This window comes from Nicotiana tomentosiformis, chromosome 10 (assembly GCF_000390325.3).
Source record: "Nicotiana tomentosiformis chromosome 10, ASM39032v3, whole genome shotgun sequence".
NCBI classification, from domain to species: Eukaryota; Viridiplantae; Streptophyta; class Magnoliopsida; order Solanales; family Solanaceae; genus Nicotiana; species Nicotiana tomentosiformis.
In genome coordinates, this window is record NC_090821.1 from 11,648,704 (window position 1) to 11,669,724 (window position 21,021).

Genomic DNA, 21,021 nt, shown 5'->3' on the forward strand with positions numbered 1-21,021 from the left:
GTGCCCCCGTGTTGTTCGTGAAGAAGAAGGATGGGTCGATGAGGATGTGTATAGACTATCAACAGTTGAACAAGGTCACTATCAAGAACAAATATCCGTTGTCGAGGATTGATGACTTATTTTATCAGCTTCAAGGTGCTAAAGTGTTTTCGAAGATTGATTTGAGGTCTTGCTACCATCAGTTGAAGATTAGGGCATCTGATGTCCCTAAGACGACTTTTTGGACTCAGTATGGGCATTATGAGTTCCTAGTGATGTCATTTGGGTTGACAAATGCCCCAGCAACACTTATGGATTTGATAAACCGTGTGTTCAAGCCCTATTTAGATTCTTTTGTGATTTTGCTCATTGATGATATCTTGATCTACTCCCGCAGTCGAGAGGAGCATGAGCAACATCTTAGGATTATACTTTAGACTCTGAGAGATAGCCAGTTATATGCGATGTTTTGAAAGTGTGAGTTTTGGTTAGACTCAATCGCCTTTTTGGGACATGTCGTATCGGCAGAGGGCATAAAGGTGCATTCTAAGAAGATTGAGGTAGTTCAGAACTAGCATAGATCTACTTCAGATACAGAGATCCGGAGTTTCCTGGGTTTGGCGGGTTATTATCGCTGGTTCATGGAGGGGATTTCATCTATAGGACCCCCATTGACCAGATTAACCCAGAAAGGCACCCCATTCAGATGGTCGGATGAGTGTGAGTTGAGCTTTCAGAAGCTCAAGACTGCTTTGACTACGGTGCCAGTATTAGTGTTGCCCACCAGTTTAGGATCCTACACGGTGTATTGTGATGCATCTCATTTTATGCTCTATGCAGTATTGATGCAGGATGGCATAGTGATTGCATATGCATCGCAGAAATTGAAGGTTCATGAGAAGAATTACCCTGTTCATGACTTAGAGTTGGCAGCCATTGTTCGTGCGCTGAAGATTTGGAGGCACTATCTTTACGACGTGTTGTGTGAGGTATTCACGGATCATCGGAGTCTTCAGTATTTGTTCAAATAAAAGGATATAAATTTGAGGCAGAAGAGGTGGTTGGAGGTGTTGAAAGACTATGATATCACCATTTTGTATCATTCCGGGAAGACCAATGTGGTGGCTAATGCCTTTAGTAGAAAGGTTGTGAGTATAGGTAGCCTTGCGTATATTCCAGTTGGTGAGAGGCTGCTTCCTGCAGATATTCAGGCTTTGGCCAATCGGTTTGTGAGGTTAGATGTTTTAGAGCCCAGTCGTGTGCTAGCTTGCACAGTCACTCGGTCTTCCTTGTATGAGCGCATAAGCGGGCGTTAGTATGATGATCCCCATTTGCTTGTCCTTAGGGACACGGTGCGACAGGATGGTGCCAAGCAGGTTAATGTTGGAGATGATGGGGTTTTGAGGATGCATGGCCGTATTTGTGTGCCCAATGTGGATGGACTTTGTGAGTTGATTCTTAAGGAGGCCCACAGTTCCCGATATTCTATTCACCTGGGTGCCGCCAAGATGTATCATAACTTGCGGCGACATTATTGGTGAAGGAGGATGAAGAAGGATATAGTTGCATATGTAGCTCGGTGTCTATATTGTCAGCAAGTAAAGTACAAGCATCAGAAACCTGATGGTTTGCTTCAAAAGTTAGAGATTACTGAGTGGAAGTGGGAGCGTATCACTATGAATTTTGTTGTTGGACTCCTACGGACTCAGAAGAAGTTCAACGCGGTATGGGTCATTATGGATAGGTTGATCAAGTCGGCACATTTCATTCCAGTGACAGTTACCTATTCTTCAGAGCGGTTAGCTGAGATCTACATCTGCGAGATCGTCCGTCTTCATGGTGTGCCTGTGTCTATCATTTCTGATCGAGGTACACAGTTCACCTCACAATTCTGGAGGGCAGTACATCGTGAGTTGGGCATGTAGGTTGAGTTGAGAACAACATTTCATCCCCAGATGGGCGGATAGTCTGAGTGCACTATTCAGATATTGGAGGATATGCTTCGCGCTTGCGTTATGGATTTTAGGGGTTCTTAAGATCAGTTCTTGCCGCTTGCAGAGTTTGCCAAAAACAATATCTACAAGTCTAACATTCAAATGGCTCCCTATGAGGCATTGTACGGAAGGTAGTGCCATTCGCCGATTGGATGGTTCGAGTCGGGAGAGGCTCGGTTGTTGGGTACAGATTTGGTATAGGATGCCTTGGATAAGGTCAAGATTATTCAGGGTTGACTTCGCACCGCTCAGTCTAGGCAGAAGAGTTATGCCGACCGTAGAGTTCGTGATGTTGCATTCATGGTCGGAGAGAGGGTGTTGCTCCGGGTTTCACCCATGAATGGTGTGATGAGGTTCGAAAAGAAGGGCATGTTGAGCCCTAGGTATATCGGACCCTTTGAGATTCTTGAGAGAGTGAGTGAGGTGGCCTACAAGCTTGCATTGCCACCTAGTTTATGAGCAGTCCATCTAGTGTTCCATGTGTCCATGCTCCGGAAGTATCACGGTGATCCATGCCATGTGTTAGATTTCAGCTCAATCCAATTGGACAAGGAAATACTTATGAGAAGGAGCCGGTGGCTATTCTAGCCCGACAGGTCCGTCAATTGAGGTCTAAGATTTATCCTTCGGTTCGAGTGCAGTGGAGAGGTCAGCTGGTCGAGGCAACCACTTGGGTGTCCGAGTCAGATATGCGGAGTAGATATCCACACCTTTTCACCAGTCCACGTACTTTTCTATGTCCGTTCGTGGACGAACGTTTGTTTTAGAGGTGGAGAATGTGACGACCCGATAGGTCATTTATTGTTTTAACCCTCAATTCTATGTTTTGAAACCCCGAGTATCTCCGTTTAACCTTCCTAAATTTGCATGCATAGTCTGTATTTTTTTACGAAAGGTTTTATGTGAAAATTTGATGAAAATGTGAAATCGTGCCTTAAAACTCATTTAAGTTAACTTTGGTCAATGTTTTGAGAAAATGGACTTGGATCAGTGTTTTGACAGTCTCGATGAATCAGTATCGTGATTTGGGACTCGGGAGTATGCGCGGAATCGAATCTGGAAGTCCCTAGCTCGAATTATCGCCATTTGTTGAAAACTAGAAGTTTAAAGAAATTTCATGTTTGAGTGTAGTTTTACTTTGTTGTTACCAGGTCTGGATTCTGAATCTGGAACTTGGTATAAATTCATTACAATAGTTATGACTTGTATGCAAAATTTGGTGCAAAACAGAATTTATTTGACGTGATTCGGACGTCCAGTTGTTAAAATGAAAGTTCTTAAGTTTCTTTGAAAAATTCATTCGTTTTGGTGTCCGATTCGTAGTTATAGGTGTCATTTTGGTATTTAGATCATGCGAGTGAGTTCGTATGATGTTTTTGAACTTGTGTGCATGTTTGGTTTGGAGCCCCGAGGGCTCGGGTTAGTCTTGGATAGGTTGCAGATGTTTTTGAACTTAGAAAGTTTGGGTTTTCTTGACTTCCGGTGGTGTCTGATGAATCCTTCTTCGCGATCGTGAAGATACTTCCACGATTGTGAAGGGTAGTTGGGAATGGGGTGTATTTTACTCTTCGTGAACACGAAATACAGGATGCGAATGCGAAGTGGAGCGGGGTTGCCCTTCGCGAACGCGGACAGCATATCGCGAACGAGAAGCGTTGAGGGACCTGGGAAGGGGGATCAGTGATTTGCTCTACGCGAACGTGAAGGCCTGGGGGAGCAGCCTTTGCAAAAACGTGAGTAAATTCGCGAACGCGTGGGCCACTTGGGCCGCTGTGTATCGCAAACGTGAAGAAGGCCTCGCGCCCAGACCTTAAATATTTCCAAACACGAGATTTCACCCATTTTCACCATCTTTTCATTAGAGCTCGACCTAGAGACGATTTGGAAGAGAAACCTTTCATAGGTTAGTATACTTTAACTTATTTTCTTCCATTTCTATCATCACCCATTAATTTCTAACCTTAATCTTTGTTCTCTCATGATATAAAATTAGGGATTTGGGAAAAATTGAGGGTTTTTACAAATTTGAGATTTAGACCTTAAATTGGGACCAGATTTCAAAATTAATTACATAATCGGGCTCCGGGGTGAATGGGTAAATGGGTTTTGGTCCGAATCTCGGGTTTTGACCAAGCGTGCCCGGGGTTGAATTTTTGGGAAAAGTGTAAATATCTTAATTTTATGTATTGTAATTAATTTCCCTAGAATTATTTCATGTTATTGAGTCGAGTTTTGTTATATTCGATTGGTTTGGAGACGGATTCTAGAGGAAAGGCCCTGGTAGAGCTCTGAGTTGATTGCGGAGTGAGGTAAGTATTGGGTCTAAACTTGATTTGAGGGAATTAGGAACCCTTGAGCTAGGTGCTATGTGAATTTCATGAGTAGCGACGTATATGCAAGGTGACGAGTGTTTATACACCGTCAATTACTTGATTGTTACATTCTTTAATTGCTTCCTATGCCTTGACTTGTTACTTGTCATTTATTATTCTCGCATTATAAATGTTAATTTCTTCCATGCTCCCATGCTTAATTGACACTTGCCTTAATTGTCTTACTTGTACTCTTTAACTGTCATATATTTGACTTGTCTTGTTGCTAAATATTAATTGTAGCCTTTCATGATTTGGTACGAGATTCCTTCTTGATTTGTAGCTTTCATATTTGTTAATCGTAGAGATTCTTGTGATTCGAGTTTTTAAATTGATTGCACTTATTAATTTATTTATGGATCGAGTTGCACGCCGCAATAGGTGGAATAAAGGAGGATTTATATTGATACGGTGGGATCGGGTTTTGCGCCGCAACAAGTGAAATAAGGGTGGATTAATTTGGTGAAATAAGGGAGGATTATGATATTGATTCTGATTATATGGTGGGATCGGGTTGCGCACCGTAACATATATTTATTTATTATTATTGATATTTATGTGGTGGAATAAGGGAGGATCGTGATGTACAGTGGGATCGGGTTGCGCAACAATTTATGTGTTTTGCATTCCTTGTTGTATTGTGTTGCCTTCAGTTCTTTCGTACAAGACTCTAAGGATTGGTATTTTTATATTTACCAGTTTTCGAGGATTGAGTTATTTTCATGAGTTAAGTGCCTTATTTTTTCCGTATGTTCCTTTCTTGTCATTATTTTTATACTGCTTACATGTTATTATAAGTGACCCGTCTTAGCCTCGTCACTACTTTGTCCAGGTTAGGCTCGGCACTTACAGAGTACATGAGGTCGGTTGTACTCATACTACACTCTGCACTTCTTGTACAGATTTTGGAGTCGGTCCCAGCGAAAATCAGTAGATTGATCGGATTGACTATCGGTACGGAGACTTGAGGGACAGTTGCTCGGCGTTCGCAACCCTGGAGTCCCCTTTTACTTTATCTTAGATGTGTATTTTCTTTCATACAACTTTACTTTCATTCAGACTTTTATCTATATTATTCTAGTAGCTCGTGCACTCGGAAAATAACTGAAATAATAATTAAACTCTCAATACTTAACTAATTTAATAAGGAAAACTCCACAGCTCATCATATACAATTTCCCCAAAACCCGGTGATATCGAGTCACAAGCTCTACAACGGTATCATAGTCATCCCTATACAACTGTATCTAATAAAAGAAGGAAAATGTAGAAGTAGATATAGGGTGACTTCGAGGCCTACGGACGCCGGCAGGTGTACCTTGAAGTCTTCAAGTACCTAACTCAACTCACTGATGCCTGGACTGGTAGGAGGTACCGGGATCTGCACAAAAGATGTGCAAAAGCATAGCATGAGTAACCACATTGGTACCCAGTAAGTGCCAAGCCTAACCTAGGTAGAGTTGTGACAAGGTCAGGTCAAGGCCCTACTGGAATATATAAGAGACAAAACGAGTAATTTAACAGTACAATAATAATAACAATGGAAATGAAACAAGTAAGGAATATGCCAAATTGACTACACAGAATCAAGGCAAATAATGCATCACGGAAGAAAACAAGAAATGTTACATCAAAGAAACAAAACGACCAAACACAAGTGAAGTAAGAGAGAAGTTCCAACAAGAGTCACTACCGAGGTACTGCCTCGTAGTCTCAAATCACAAAATAATCTACAATCTTTCTTTATATCACCGTTAGAGCCTTGCATTTAGTTTTGAAAATTATTTCTCCCGAAATAGCATCCCGCGTTTTAGCCCACCTTATCACACCGCGTGACTTCTAGTAGTTCCCCTACTAGCCATGCGTTTCAAGCCCACCTTATATCATCGCATGCGTTTCAACCCTATAACCTTATACCACCGCATGCGTATCCACCTTATCTCACCGCATGCGTTTCAATCCCAAAACCTTATACCACCGCATGCTTATCAATATCACAACGTATCACAATTCGCACCTCAAGTGCCCAATATCACAACTTGTCAAGAAACCAACAACAATAGTATTTTTACAACAAGTAGCCCATGGCTCAACTACATTGTGCACAAGAGTATCAACAATGACAACCGGAAGTGAATAACTTAACAAGGATAGTATTTCACAACTTAATACTTTGCCTCAATGTGAATCACGACCTTTATAACTCAATGCCACTTTCAACAACAAGATATTCCAAGAATAACAACTTCAAGTAAAGAATTCAAAGGTTAAATAATGAATATGGAATAAAGGAAACAAGAACTTCAACTAAACATGTCGAGCAATTAATAAGTAAGATAAGACAAGTAGAGCATGTGACAATAGACTAATGATGATGAAGATAACATGTTAAGATAAATCATTTAATACATTAAAGGAATCTACATAGCTAAAATCGGAAAAGTTTTACATTTAGCTCATGTACACACTTGTCATCTCGTGTACACGGCTTTCACAAACCACAATTATCATAAAACAACACAAATCCTAAGTGGTAATTTCCCCACATAACGTTAGGCAAGACACTTATCTCAAAACACGCTAACTCAATCCACTACTAGGCCTTTCCCTCGATTATCCAACTCTGAATGGCTCGAATCTAGCTAAAACAACTTCATACCATAAATATAAACTATAGGAAACTAATTCGAATCATAAAGTTACAATTTTTGCAAAGTAATAAAAAGTCAACTCAAAACGTCAACCCAGGCTCGCATCTCGGAACCCGACCAAAATTACAAAATCTGGACACACATTCGATAACGAGTCCAACCATACAAGAATTACTCAAATCCGACCGCAAATCGCCTTTCAAAACCCAAAATTTTAGTCTAGGAAGGTTTCACAATTTTCCTCCAAATTTCCAACTCAAATTCCTAATTAGATGATGAAAATAACAATAGATTCTGGTAATATAACCAAAACTGATTTAGGATTTCTTACCCCCAATCATTTCCTTGCAAATATCCTGAAAAATCGCCACAAACCGAGCTCTCTAGGTCCAAAAATGGATTATGAAACTCAAACCCTCGAAGATCGCTTTTCTGCCCAGTGAATTCGCATCTGCGAAACCACAGCCGCATTTGCGGCTCCGCACCTGCGAAATTTTCATCGCAGGTGTGGTTCTCACTTAGCCCAGCAAACTCTGCTTCTGTAGACCAAAATGCGCATTTGCGCTCTCGCTTATGTGGAAGGGGCTGCGCTTCTGCAACCCTAGGATTGGCTAGCCTTTCCGCTTCTGCGCCTTCTCAATCGCCCCTGCGAGTCCTCTTCTGCGGAACTCTGACCGCATCTGTGGTCCCGGCTGGGCAGGCCACAACTCGCTTCTGCAATCAATTCTGTTTTCAAGTCCGCACCTGCGACCAACAAGTGCCAACACACATAACGCACCTACTCGAGGACAAAAATCACATCAAACAACATCGATTCTACGAATCGCAACCCAATTCAAGCCTATGCCAAATACCCCGGCAAGTCACATAACCATAATATAACATAAAGGAGGCAATAAATAGGGAATGACTGGTCGGGTCGTTGCATCCTCCCCCTCTTAAAACAAATGTACGTCCTCGAACGAGTATAGAGACGTACCTAAAATGGTAAAAAGATGAGGATAACGGCTACACATATCATGCTTGGTCTCCCAAGTCGCCTCCTCGACTCATTGACCCCTCCACCGAACTTTCACTGAAGCAATGTTCTTCGACCTCAACTTTCAGACCTACTTATCCAAAATGGCCACCGGCTCCTAAACATAAGACAAATCCTTGTCTAACTGGACTGAGATGAAATCCAACACATGAGACGGATCACCGTGATACTTCCGAAGCATAGAAACATGGAATAGTGGATGAACTGCAGCTAGACTAGGTGGCAGTGCAAGTTTGTAGGCCACCTCTCCAATCCTCTCAAGAATCTCAAAATGTCCGATATACCTAGTGCAAACTTGTAGCCGGAGCAAGACCCGCTCCCCAACCATGAATTCAACGTCGCGAACCTTTCGATCCACATAGCGCTTTTGTCTAGAATGAGTTGTACCAAGCCGATCTTGAATCAATTTAACCTTCTCCAAAGCATCTTGAACCAAGTCTATATCCAATAGCCTAGCTTCACCCGACTCGAACCGACCCACCAGAGACAGACACCACCTCCCAGATCCATCTGAATGCTCGACCGGTAGTTGTTATTGTAGGAAAAGTTCACAAGTGGCAAGAACCGATCCTAAGAACTCCCAAACTCCATCACACATGCACAGAGCATATCCTCCAATATCTGAATAGTGCGCTCGGATTGTCCGTCCGTCTGAGTGTGAAATGTGGTACTCAACTCAACCCGCGTGCCTAACTCACGTTGTACGGCCTTTCAAAACTGCAATGTAAATTACATACCCCGGTCAGAAATTATGGATAACGGCACGTCATGAAGTCTGATGATCTCGCGAATATAAACTTGAGCCAGCTGCTATGATGAATAAGTAGTCACCACCGGAATGAACTGAGCAGACTTGGTCAACCTATCCACAATCACCCATACTGCATCAAACTTCCTCTGAGTCCGTGGGAGCCAAACAACGAAATCCATAGTAACCCGCTCCCATTTCCACTCTAGCATCTCTAGCCTCTGAAGAAATCCACTTGGCCGGTGATGCTCATACTTCACCTACTGGCAATTTAGGCACCGAGCTACATACTCCACTATGTCCTTCTTCATTCTCCTCCACCAATAATGCTGCCTCAAGTCCTGATACATCTTGGCAGCACCTAGATGAATGGAGTATCGCGAATTGTGGGCCTCCTGAAGAATTAACTCACACAAACCATATACATTAGGCACACATAGCCTGCCTTGCATCCATAACACACCGTCATCCCCAATAGTGATCTTCTTGGCATCGCGGTGTTGAATCGTGTCCTTGAGGACAAGTAAATGGGGGCTGTCATACTAACGCTCTCTGATACGATCAAATAGCGAAGACCGAGAGATCACATAAGCCAAAACTCGACTCGGCTCCGAAACATCCAATCTAACAAACTAGTTGGCCAAGGCTTGAACATGCAATGCTAATGGCTTCTCCGCTGCCGGTAGATATGCTAAACTACCCAAGCTCTTCGCCTTACGACTCAAGGCATCGACCTCCTCATTGGCCTTCCCGGGATGATATAGAATGGTGATATCATAGTCCTTAAGAACCTCTAGCCATCTCTGCTGCCGCAAGTTAAGATCCTTCTATTTGAACAAATGTTGTATAGACCTCACAAGGGATACCATACAAACAGTGCACCTAAATCTTCAAGGCATGAACAATAACTGCTAACTTAAGGCTGCAGATAAGATAGTTCTTCTCACGCACCTTCAACTATCTAGATGCACAGGCAATCACCCTACGTCTTGCATCAACATTGTGTCGAGGCCAACACGAGACGCATCACAATACATAGTGTAAGACCCCGAACCCGTAGGCAACACCAACACTGGGGCTGTAGTCAAAGCAGTCTTAAGATTTTGAAAGCTCTTCTCACACTCCTCGGTCCACTTGAACGGAGCACCCTTCTAGGTCAATCTGGTCATAGATGCAACAATAGATGAGAAACCCTCTACGAATCGACGGTAATACCCTACCAAACCAAGAAAACTCCGGATCTCAGTAGCTGAAGACGGTCTAGGCCAAATCTGCACTACTTAAATCTTCTTCGAGTCTACCTTGACCCCCTCACTCGATACTACATGACCCAAAAATACCACCGAATCAAGCCAGAATTCACACTTTGAAAATTTTGCATACAACTTCTTTTCTCTCAAGGTCTGGAGAACGGTCCTCAGGTGTTGCTCATGATCCTCCCAGCTCCGGTGTACACCAAGATGTCATCAATAAACACAATGATGAATGAGTCAAGATACGGTGGGAATACACTGTTCATCAAGTGCATGAGTGTTGCTGGGGCATTGGTCAGCCCAAATGACATCACAAGGAACTGGTAATGATCATATCGAGTCCTGAAGGTAGTCTTCGGAATATCCGGCTCCCGAATCTTCAACTAGTGATAGCCTGGCCACAAATCAATCTTTGAGAACACTGTAGCTGATAAAATAGGTCATCAATGTATGGCAATGGATACCTGTTCTTCACTATCACCTTGTTCAAATGTCGATAATCAATACACATGCGCATAGAACCATCCTTATTTCATACAAACAAGACCGGAGCACCCCAAGATGATACACTAGGCCGAATGAAACCCTTATCAAGCAACTCTTGCAACTGCTCCTTTAACTCCTTCAATTCCGTTGGAGCCATATGATATGGTGTAATAGAAATGAGCTGAGTGCCCGGCATTAAACCTATGCCGAAATCGATATCCCTATCGAGAGGCATGCCCAAAAGATCTGCCGGAAATACATCTAGATAATCCCTCACTACCGGAACTAACTCAACGGTAGGGGTATCAATATTGACATCTCTCACAAAGGCTAGATATGCCTCACACCCCTTCCCAACCATCCGCTATGCATTAAGGAAAGATACCACCCTGCTAGGAACATAATCCAAAGTACCCCTCCACTCCAACCGTGACAAACCTGGCATAACCAACGTCACCGTCTTGGCATGACAATCAAGAATAACATGATAGGGCGACTGATGGTAGGCTATAATCTCAGGTTTTAGTCGATTATTACACTCTAATTTATTGCACTTTAATTGAGTTGGAGCTTTAATCGCTAGTGTTTTGCACTAATTGTGTGTTTTATGCCTTGTAGGAGTGATTCCAGTCTATGAAGATGTTATGGAATGAATTCAAGCTATTCGGGAGCTTTGAAATCTGAGTAAAAGCCCAAGGATTAAGTCGGGATCATGTTCGGGGATCAACAGATGATAGTGCATTTTAAGAATGAAACAAAGAATAGAGCAGGCATCTTGTGCATTGTCCAGTAAAATGCACATAACCTTTTGCTCAAAACTCCGTTTGGGCTCCACAATATATCGTTGAAAAGATGTTTAAAAGGGATACAACTTTCATATTTTACATTTTCCAACATTCTCTACAGAACGCCATCCACATGCGAGACCGCGCACTGGTCGAGCATTGGGCACGCACTGGAGGCAGAACAAGGTGAAAAATGCGCGGCCAAGTGCACACTTCCAGGAGTGCGGCTGCGCACGTCCTATCCGGAAAAAGTGTCCTATTTTATGTAGAAGAAGGTAAATTTGTTTGGGCCCGACCCTACTTGGTATATATACATGGAAAAATGGTATTTTGAAGACTTTTGACATAATTTACACCTAAGGAAGATAAGGTGAAGAGGGAGAAGCAAGAGCACATGAATTTCACCATTCATCCTCACTCAAGACAAGGTTTTGGATGTTTTATGTTTTTCTTTGACTTAAACTTAATTGTGATGAATTTCTCCATATCCATGGAGTAATTCTTCCTTAGGAATTGATGCATTTGGTGTGTTGATAATTGTTTGTGGATATTAACTCTAGTTTTATGTATTGAATCGTTTTGGGTATTTTAATTATTGCATACATATTCACATATTTATGTAATCGAAAGAGGCATAATGCGTGATGTTTTGCATTATCTTGTTGGTTGAATCATTGATTCTTCTTAGTAATCGAAAGAGGCTAGTTAAATTATTATTTAGACTCAGTTAGGAGGATAATCAAAAGAGGTTCTCCTAAGGAACAATCAACTACGAATTATTGCATATCTTCACCAAGCTTAACTTAGTTCATATCGTAAGGTTGAGACTTAATCGAGAGAGGAGTTTCTATGAATGTTTGAACATAATAGAGTGAATTCGAGAGACTCACTTGAATCATAGAAGTGAAGTAACTAGAGTTAATTTCCAAACAAGTATCTTACACCTATACAATCAACCCCTATTTTCTCCCTTTGATATCTTCTTGCTTAATCTTGTTGCGATTGTCATTAGCCAATAGTTTAGACTTTTAGTAAATTTTAGTTTTAAATCACACAACTCTAAATTGTTGATTATCTTGAACAATAATTAAAACTAGAAGCTACAAAAACACTATTTAAATCCAATGCTTATGGATACGATATTTTTTATACTATATTCGACTTGCAAGCATAATTTTATGTTGTGTTTTTAGATCGTCAAATTTTGGCGTCGTTGCTGGAGATTGGCAATCAATAGTGTTGGAAAGAGTTTGTAGTGCTAATTCAGGAATTTTTCTTTTTATTTTGTTTTTCTCTTTTTACGTTTGGTGTTCCTTGACTGTGCGCAGGCTACAGGTTAGATTGGTGCATGACCCAATCTTCTGGGAAGGAATTGCTACCATACGATCCGGAAATTGAAGAGCAATTGCGACAGCTGAGGAAAGAAATACATCTCCCCGTGAATACAAAGAAGGTTGGGCAATCCTCAACCAAAGAATTTATGGCGAGAGATGAGGATAATGTTGATTTGGTTGCAAGAGAGGCAGCCCAGCAAAGAGAAAAAGCTGCACGAGATGGGGAAGAGACAACTCTTCGAAATGCACAACTTGTCTATGAGTAGGAGAGGGCTCGAAGAGTTGCACAGAATCGACCTGTCGGTGCAGACCAATTCAGAAATATAGCTCCCGGTGCCGGAAGATCACTTGATGATTATGCTAGACCGGTCTACAACCAAGGCTTATCGAATGTGAGACCACCTCCTGTTGCAGGTAATATTACTTCAAACCCTCCAAAACAGTTGTGTCTTTAAAGGAAAGATGAACCAAGATCCAAACAATCATCTGATGGACTTCGAGGAGATTATGAACACCTTCCAATATAATGGTGTGTCACACGATGCAGTCTACTTAAGGGCATTCCCCTTCACTCTCAAAGACGATGCAAAGCACTGGATTCGAAGCTTGCCTAATGGATCGATTAGAACATGGGATGAGATGACCAGAAAATTTCTTGACAAATATTTCTCATCAGCTAAGACGGGCAAGTTTAGAAGGGAAATCCACAACTTCTGTCAAAATGAGACTGAAATGGTGTTTGAAGCTTGGGAGAGGTTCAAAAAAATAGTGCGTAAGTGTCAGCATAGTGGAATAGAACTTTGGATGCAACTTCAGGAATTTTTGGATGGATTGACACCAACTTCACGCAGAACATTGAGCAACGCAGCTGGAGGTCCGTTGATGAAAAAGACTCCAAAGGAGATAGTCACTATTCTAGATGAGTTGTCTGAGGATGCAAATTAGTGGCCCTCTGAAGTTGCTAAAAGAAGAAGAATGACTGGTGTTCACCAAGTTGACGCTAACACATCTGTGCAGGTACAACTTGATGCCATGGAAAAGGAAATAAGGAAGCTAACTTTAGCTTCAATACATAGTGAGCCTCCTGCAGCATGTGACATATGTGGAAGAGGATACCCTACTCATGAGTATCAATCCTCGATCGAGGAAGTTAATATTGTTGGTAATTACAACTTCAATGTAATGGGTCAGAAGCACCCCGGTTTTTTATGGAGTTCACTTGGGGGTACAACAAATACATGGTAACAAAATAATTCCATATTTCAAGGAGTTCCTGGTTTTGTGAATCAGCAGAGGCCGCAGGTTCAACCTCAACAACCAATTCAATCTGGGTTAGAATATCTGATGAAGTCATTCATTGTCAAGACAGATGAGAGATTAGATGCTCATGGTGTAGCTATTAAAGAACTTAGGACAGGTTTGCGAAATTTTGAGAGACAAGTGGGACAAATTGCAACTATATTATCCGAGAGAATCCCAGGTACTCTGCCAGCTGATACTGAAAAGAATCCCAAAGAAATAGTAAATGTTGTGACCTTGAGAAGCAGACAAGTGTTAAAAGATCCCACTCCAATTCATAAAGAAGTTGCGCCTGAAAAAGAAAGTGGGAAGGAGTTGAAAATTGAAGATGATGATAAAAAGACTGAGAAGAAGAAAGGCATGAAGGGAGCTGAGAAAAAGAAAAAGAAGGAAACTTCAAGAAGGGAGGAATCCAATGAAGAGAGAAAGCACATGCTTGCTTTACCTTTTCCCCAAAAGATCTATAGAGAAAAGTTGGATAAGCAGTTTGAGAGATTTCTAGATATGCTGAGACAGGTTAATGTAAATTTGCCATTCACGAAAGTTTTCTCACAAATGACAGCTTACGCAAAGTTCTTAAAGGAGATCCTTACAAAGAAGAGGAGGATAGAAGAGCCCTCAGTGGTCAAACTTACAGAGCATTGCAGTGCAACATTGCAAAACAAACTCCCACAAAAGTGTGGAAATCCAGGGAGTTTTACGATACCTTGCTCTTTAGGCACTCTTAACTTTGATAAATCTTTATGTGACTCTGGTGCCTTAATTAATCTAATTCCATTTTCTATTTACAGGAAACTGGAGAAGGATATTGGAGAGATAAGGTCGGTGTCAATATCTTTGCAGCTGACATACCAAACGACTATAACACCCGAGGGGATAGTAGAAGATATTTTGGTGCGGGTGGATAAGTTCGTATTTCCTATAGATTTCATAGTGGTGAATATGGAGGAGAACAAGGAGGTCCCCCTTATCCTAGGAAGACCATTTTTAGCAACGGGTAGAGCTATACTTGATATACATGATAGAAAACTCATGCTTAGAGTGGGTGAGAAAATAGTGACTTTGAGATGAATGTAGCAACTAGAGTGAAAAAGGAGAAGCCAGCTGCAAGTGTTGAGTGGAAGCTGAAGAGTTCAAAAGAGAAGGCTCCAGTGATTGAGAAAGACAAGTGTGGGGTATACCCCAAGAAGGTTGAGAAGAAATTGTCTGCGTGGATGTGTGCACTAGTTCGGGCGCATGGAATGGAGCCAGACTTCGACTCAGACCCCGACTAAAAATTTAGGGAAGTTTCCTTTACCCTATGCTTTTTAATTGTGTGTCATGGAGACATGCCACAACTTAAAGTGTGGGGTACGGGGATATTTGTATGTTATATATGTATGTATTTTAGTTTTTGTTAATTTTAGTAGTTAGAGATAGAAAAAAATTGAAAAAAACATAAAACTTTTAAAATTTTTGATTTTTCCTGACGATGGATATCATTCGACGGGTTTCTTGAGGGAATTAAGTCAAAATAAAAAGACAAAAAGATTTTCTTTTCTAGTTAGTGTATTAATTACCCCTTGATTTTTCTCTATGCCGCAGTTCTTTTCCAAGGGTTTTGTTTGAACCAGGTGTACTTAGATTTTTGTTTTTAGTAGTAGGAAAACCGTGTGCTATGATTTGAAATGGAAGCAATATCTCTTGACTTGATCACGCCTTGAGAATAGTGAGTGCTTTGGTTGTGACACTTAAGCTCAGTTTTTGACTCTTGTATGAGTGTCTTAAATTGTATGATCTGTACTTTACTTAACTGCTTTGACTAGAGTGTCTTGATGATCTAATCTTGAGTGAGTTATGTGCCATGTGTGTGTGAGGTTTGGTGTATTCTGTTCATTGCATTTGATGGCTAGAACTTGCCCTGTGTGTTTGCAAAGCGAAATAGTAGTTTTGTTCAGTCTTGGAAGTGATATAGGCGTTTCTTTATTGAGCCATCTATATAGTACCCACCAACTTGTTATGTATCGTAGTTAACCCAGTTGAGCCTGTAATCCTATTTTTTGGCAACCACATTACAAGCCTTACCCATTTGTTTGAATTGACCATTTATTTGAACCATTTACTTCTCTTGAGCACTTGAAATTGTATGAACTTTGTAAAAGTTGAAGTGTGGGTGATTGGGTTAGCTTTTGAGTGGAACTAATGAAATAAGGAGAAGGTGCACTGAATTGAAAAAGTAAGAGCCACTTGAATAGAAAAATAAAAATAAAAGTTTATGTAGTTGTATGATTGTGAAAAATGATCTTTGATAAATGGTAACTCTTGATGTAGTTGTGCGTAAAGAAGAAGGGAGTTAATGCATATTGATGTTAAGGTGGAGTATGGTTTGACATAAGTGTGGGGTTTTGAATGTTAAATTGTATGTATTAAAGTGCTTAGGGAGGTGTAGTCACTCTTATATCCAAATATATCCTACCCGTCCTATAGCCTACATTACAACCAATTAAAGTCCTACTTGATCCTGGACTGAATGAGCTCAATTAGTAGAGTAGTACACTACGGGCAAGCTTATGGTTCATCTTTTGTGGCATATGAATGTTGTTTCTGAGAGTGAGTGAATTCTTTCTATCTTGAATTCCTGATTGTTCTAAATTTTTATGGTATTTGGAATTACTCTCTTTTGTTGTGTGAGGGAACTTAATTCATGAAGGAAAGGTAAAGTCGTTGACCTCTATGTTAGAGTAAGTGAGTAAGTTGTGAATAATGCGTGGTTCTTGTGAGTCAATTCTTGAGGAGAAGATGTTACACTATTGTGCTTAGTCTATTTTAAATATTCTTGGTATGATGAGTTACGAGAGTTGTTTAAAAAGGTCGTGTCATTATGAAGCGTAGTTTGATTGCTCGAGGACGAGCAATGGTTTATATGTGGGGAATTTATGGTAAGCTATAATCTTATATTTTAGTCGATTATTACACTCTAATTTACTGTACTTTAATTTAGTTGGAGCTTTAATCGCTAGTGTTTTGCACTAATTATGTGTTTTATGCCTTGTAGGAGTGATTTCGGTCTATGTAAATATTATGGAGCGAATTCAAGCTATTAGGGAGCTTTGAAGTCTGAGTAAAAGCCCAAAGATTAAGTCGGGATTGTGTTTGGGGATCAACAGATGATAGTGCATTTTAAGAACAAAACAAAGAATCAAGCAGGCATCTTGTGCATTGTCCAATAAAATGCACATAACATTTTTTTCAGAACTCCGTTTGGGCTCCACAATATATCGTTAGAAAGCTGTTTAAAAGGTCTACAACTTTCATGTTTTACCTTTTCCCAAATTCTCTACAGAACGCCATCCAGGTTCATTGGGCACGCACTAAAGGCAGAACATGGTGAAAAATGTGCGGCCAAGTGCGCGACCGCGCACGTCCTGTCCGGAAAAAGTGTCCTATTTTGCGTAGGAGAAGGTGTATTTATTTAGGCCCAACCCTACTTGGTATATATATATATATATATATATATATATATATATATATGCAAAAATGGTATTTTGAAGACTTTTGACATAATTTACACCTAAGAAAGATAAGGAGAAGAGGGAGAAGCAAGAGCACAAGGATTCCACCATTCATCCTCACTCAAGACAAGGGTTTGGATATTTTATGTTTTTCTTTGACTTAAACTTAATTGTGATGAATTTCTCCATATCCATAAGAGTAATTCTTCCTTAGGGATTGATGGATTTGGTGTTTTGAAACTTGTTTGTGGATATTAACTCTAGTTTTATGTATTGAATCATTTTGGGTATTTTAATTATTGCATACATATTCGCATGTTTATGTAATCGAAAGAGGCATAATGTGTGATATTTTGCATTGTCTTGTTAGTTGAATTCGTTGATTCTTCTTAATAATCGAAAGAGGCTAGTTGAATTATTGCTTAGACCCAGTTAGGAGGATAATCGAAAGAGGTTCTCCTAAGGATCAATCCACTACGAATTCTTGCATATTTTCACCAAGCTTAACTTAGTTCATATCGTATGGTTGAGACTTAATCGAGAGAGGAGTTTCTACTTAATGTTTGAATATAATAGAGTGAATTCGAAAGACTCACTTGAACCATATAAGTGAAGTAACTAGAAATAATTCCCAAACAAGTATCTTACACCTATCCAATCAACCCCTATTTTCTCCCTTTGATATATTCTTGCTTATTCTTGTTGCGATTGTCATTAGCCAATAGTTTAGACTTTTAGTAACTTTTAGTTTTAAATCACACAATTCTAAATTATTGATCATCTTGGATAGCAATTAAAACTAGAAGCTACGAAAACACTGTTTAAATCCAATCCCCGTGGATACAATATTTTTTGTACTATATTCGACTAGCGAGCATAATTTTGTGTTGTATTTTTAGATCGTCAAATTTTGGCCACTTCAAACCCAAGATAACATCAATATCTACCATATTGTGCAATAATAGGTCAGCTAGAGCGGGAATACACCAAGATGTCGTCAATAAACACAATGACGAATGAGTCAAGATAGGGCAGGATTACACTGTTCATCAAGTGCATGAATATTGCTGGGGCGTTAGTCAGTCCAAATGATATCACAAGGAACTAGTAATGACCATACCGAGTCTTAAATGTAGTCTTCGGAATATGCGGCTCCCGAATCTTCAACTGATGATAGCCTGACCGCAAATCAATCTATGAGAACATTCTGGCATCCTGTGGCTAATCAAATAGGTCATCAATCCGTGGAAATGGATACATGTTCTTCACTATCATATTGTTCAGCTGTCGATAATAAATACACATGCGCATAGAATCATCCTTCTTCCTTACAAACAAGACCAGAGCACCCCAAGGTGATATACTGGGCTGAATGAAACCCTTATCAAGCAACTCTTGCAGCTACTCCTTTAACTCCATCAGCTCTGCTGGGGCCATACGATATAATGGAATAGAAATGGGCTGAGTGCCTGACAATAAATCAATACCAAAATCGATATCCCTATCGGGCAGCATGCTCGGAAGATCCGCCAGAGATACATTTGGATAATCCCTTACTACCGGAGCTGACTCAACGGTAGGGGTATCAACACTGGTATTTCTCACAAAGGCTAGATACGCCTCGCACCCCTTCCCAACCATCCGATGTGCCTTAAGGAAAGAAACCATCTTGCTAGGAACATAATCCAAAGTACCCCTCCACTCCAACCGTGGAAAACCTAGCATAACCAACGTCATTGTCTTTATGTGAAAATCTAGGATAGCATGATAGGGAGACAACTAGTCCATACCTAAGATAATATCAAAATCTACCATACTGAGCAACATTAGGTTAGCTCTGGTCTCAAAACCACCAAGAATAACTAAACACGTCTGATACACACGGTCAACGATAAAGGAATCTCCCACTGACGTCGACACATAGATAGGAGAACTCAAGGAATCACGGGATATACCTAAATATGGAGCAAAGTAAGATGATACATAGTAATAAGTGGAGCCTGGATCAAATAAGACTGATGCATCGCTATGACAATCTGGAACAATACCTGTGATAACTGAGTCGGATGCAACCGTCTCCATCCTAGTTGGAAGAGCATAACATCTGGCCTGAGAGACTTCTACCCGCCCGACCTCCACCTCTAGCTAGTTGTGCTGGTGGAGTGGCAACTGGTGCATTAACCACGACCTGAGAAGCCTGAGGACCCTGTGGAATACGTAAGGCCTATGTAGTCTATGAAGGTGCACCCCTCCTGAGTCTAGGGAAGTCCCTCACCATATGACGAGTATCACCACACTCAAAATAGGCTCTCGGGGGACGTGGCTACTGGAACTGACTCGGGCCTGGTCGGCTGGACTGACCGCTAAAAGCACCTCGTGCAAGAGGTGCACTAGATAATGGTCGTGCATAAAGGGCGACCAGAGACTTGGGAGTGGCCAGAATACTGTTGGATGCTGGAAGTGATGAATGAAAGGATGACTCACATAGCCTCTACCATGAGGGACTACAACTGGGACACGGGCACCACTATATGTGCTAGAATCTCTAGGCCTCTTGGCCTCCCTCTCTTATCTCTCCCGGGCTCACATACCCTCCAATCTCTGAGCGATCTCCACACCCTGCTGGTATGGGATGTCAGTCTCCAACTCGCGAGCTATTCTGAATCTAATACCAGGGCAGAGCCCCTCGATAAATTGACGAATTCGCTTTCTGATAGTGGAAACTAATGCAGGCTCATATCTGGACAACTCATTGAACCAGACTGCATACTTAGATACGGTCATATGCTCAAACTCTATTCAAACTGAGCAACTGTTCAAACTCTGCGCTCCATGCATCCCTAAGACTCTAGGGTTCAAAATCTTTCATGAACATCTCTGAGAACTGAGCCTAGGTGGGTGAAGTTGCCTCGGCTGGGATATCCAACTCATATGCTCGTCACCACTGATAAGCCGCTCCATTAAGCTGGAACGTAGTGAAAGCAACCCCACTCGACTCCATAATACCCATAGTACAGAGAATACAGTGGCACTCCTCATGAAAACCATGTGCATCCTCTGAAGCCAAACCATTGAAAGTAGGAGGGTGGTACTTCTTGTACCTCTCGAACCTGAGTTGCTCCACCTCAGAAGTTGCTACCCTAACCTCGGGCTAAACTGGGACAACCGGCTGTACTGGTATGACCTCTGGAACTTGATCAACCTGGACCCGTTGCTCGGAGGTACAGGCAGCGAGAGCCTATTCTCATCCCCCGGCCTAAGATGTGGCAAGAGCAAGTAGAATTAACCTCGCCTGGCTAAAGTGCCAAACATGCTCAAAAACTAGGCGAGTGTCTCCTGAAGTGTAGGGTTAGTAACAGGCATCTCAGGTGCCTGCTCTCCAACTAGAGCTACTGGTGGATCCTTTGTAGCAGCTGGGGCAAGTGCGCTGGCTGCACCACGTGGTCGTCCTCGGCTTCTGCCATGGCCCCGGCCTCTCGCGGCTTTACCAAGGGGCCGCGGGTGCCTCATCATCAGATCCAGTTGTGCGTGTCCTCACCATCTTTGAAAGAATATAAAGTCAGAGATTTATAATTCCGAAGTCAACAAAT

The 21,021-nt window shown here is 41.3% G+C and overlaps 1 protein-coding gene across 1 annotated transcript; it reads right to left on the bottom strand.

Moving 5' to 3' along the window:
• Positions 1–18,832: 18,832 nt before the first annotated feature.
• Positions 18,833–20,215, bottom strand: LOC138899761 (uncharacterized). Its single transcript, XM_070186450.1, has 3 exons — positions 20,023–20,215; positions 19,249–19,386; positions 18,833–19,149 (listed from the first exon to the last, which is right to left on the bottom strand). The coding sequence occupies exons 1-3, from the start codon at positions 20,213–20,215 to the stop codon at positions 18,833–18,835; spliced, it is 648 nt and encodes a 215-aa protein (XP_070042551.1).
• Positions 20,216–21,021: the final 806 nt, after the last annotated feature.

What these genes read in the sequence shown, in the direction of transcription:
- LOC138899761 (XM_070186450.1), bottom strand. Translation starts at nt 20,215, where the DNA reads ATGACCGTATCTAAGTATGCAGTCTGGTTCAATGAGTTGTCCAGATAT. An exon ending in GATCGCTCAGAGATTGGAGG is followed by an intron (nt 19,387 to 20,022) that starts GTATGTGAGCCC and finishes CTCCATATTTAG; the next exon opens with GTATATCCCGTGATTCCTTG. An exon ending in AGCTAACCTAATGTTGCTCA is followed by an intron (nt 19,150 to 19,248) that starts GTATGGTAGATT and finishes TGGTTATGCTAG; the next exon opens with GTTTTCCACGGTTGGAGTGG.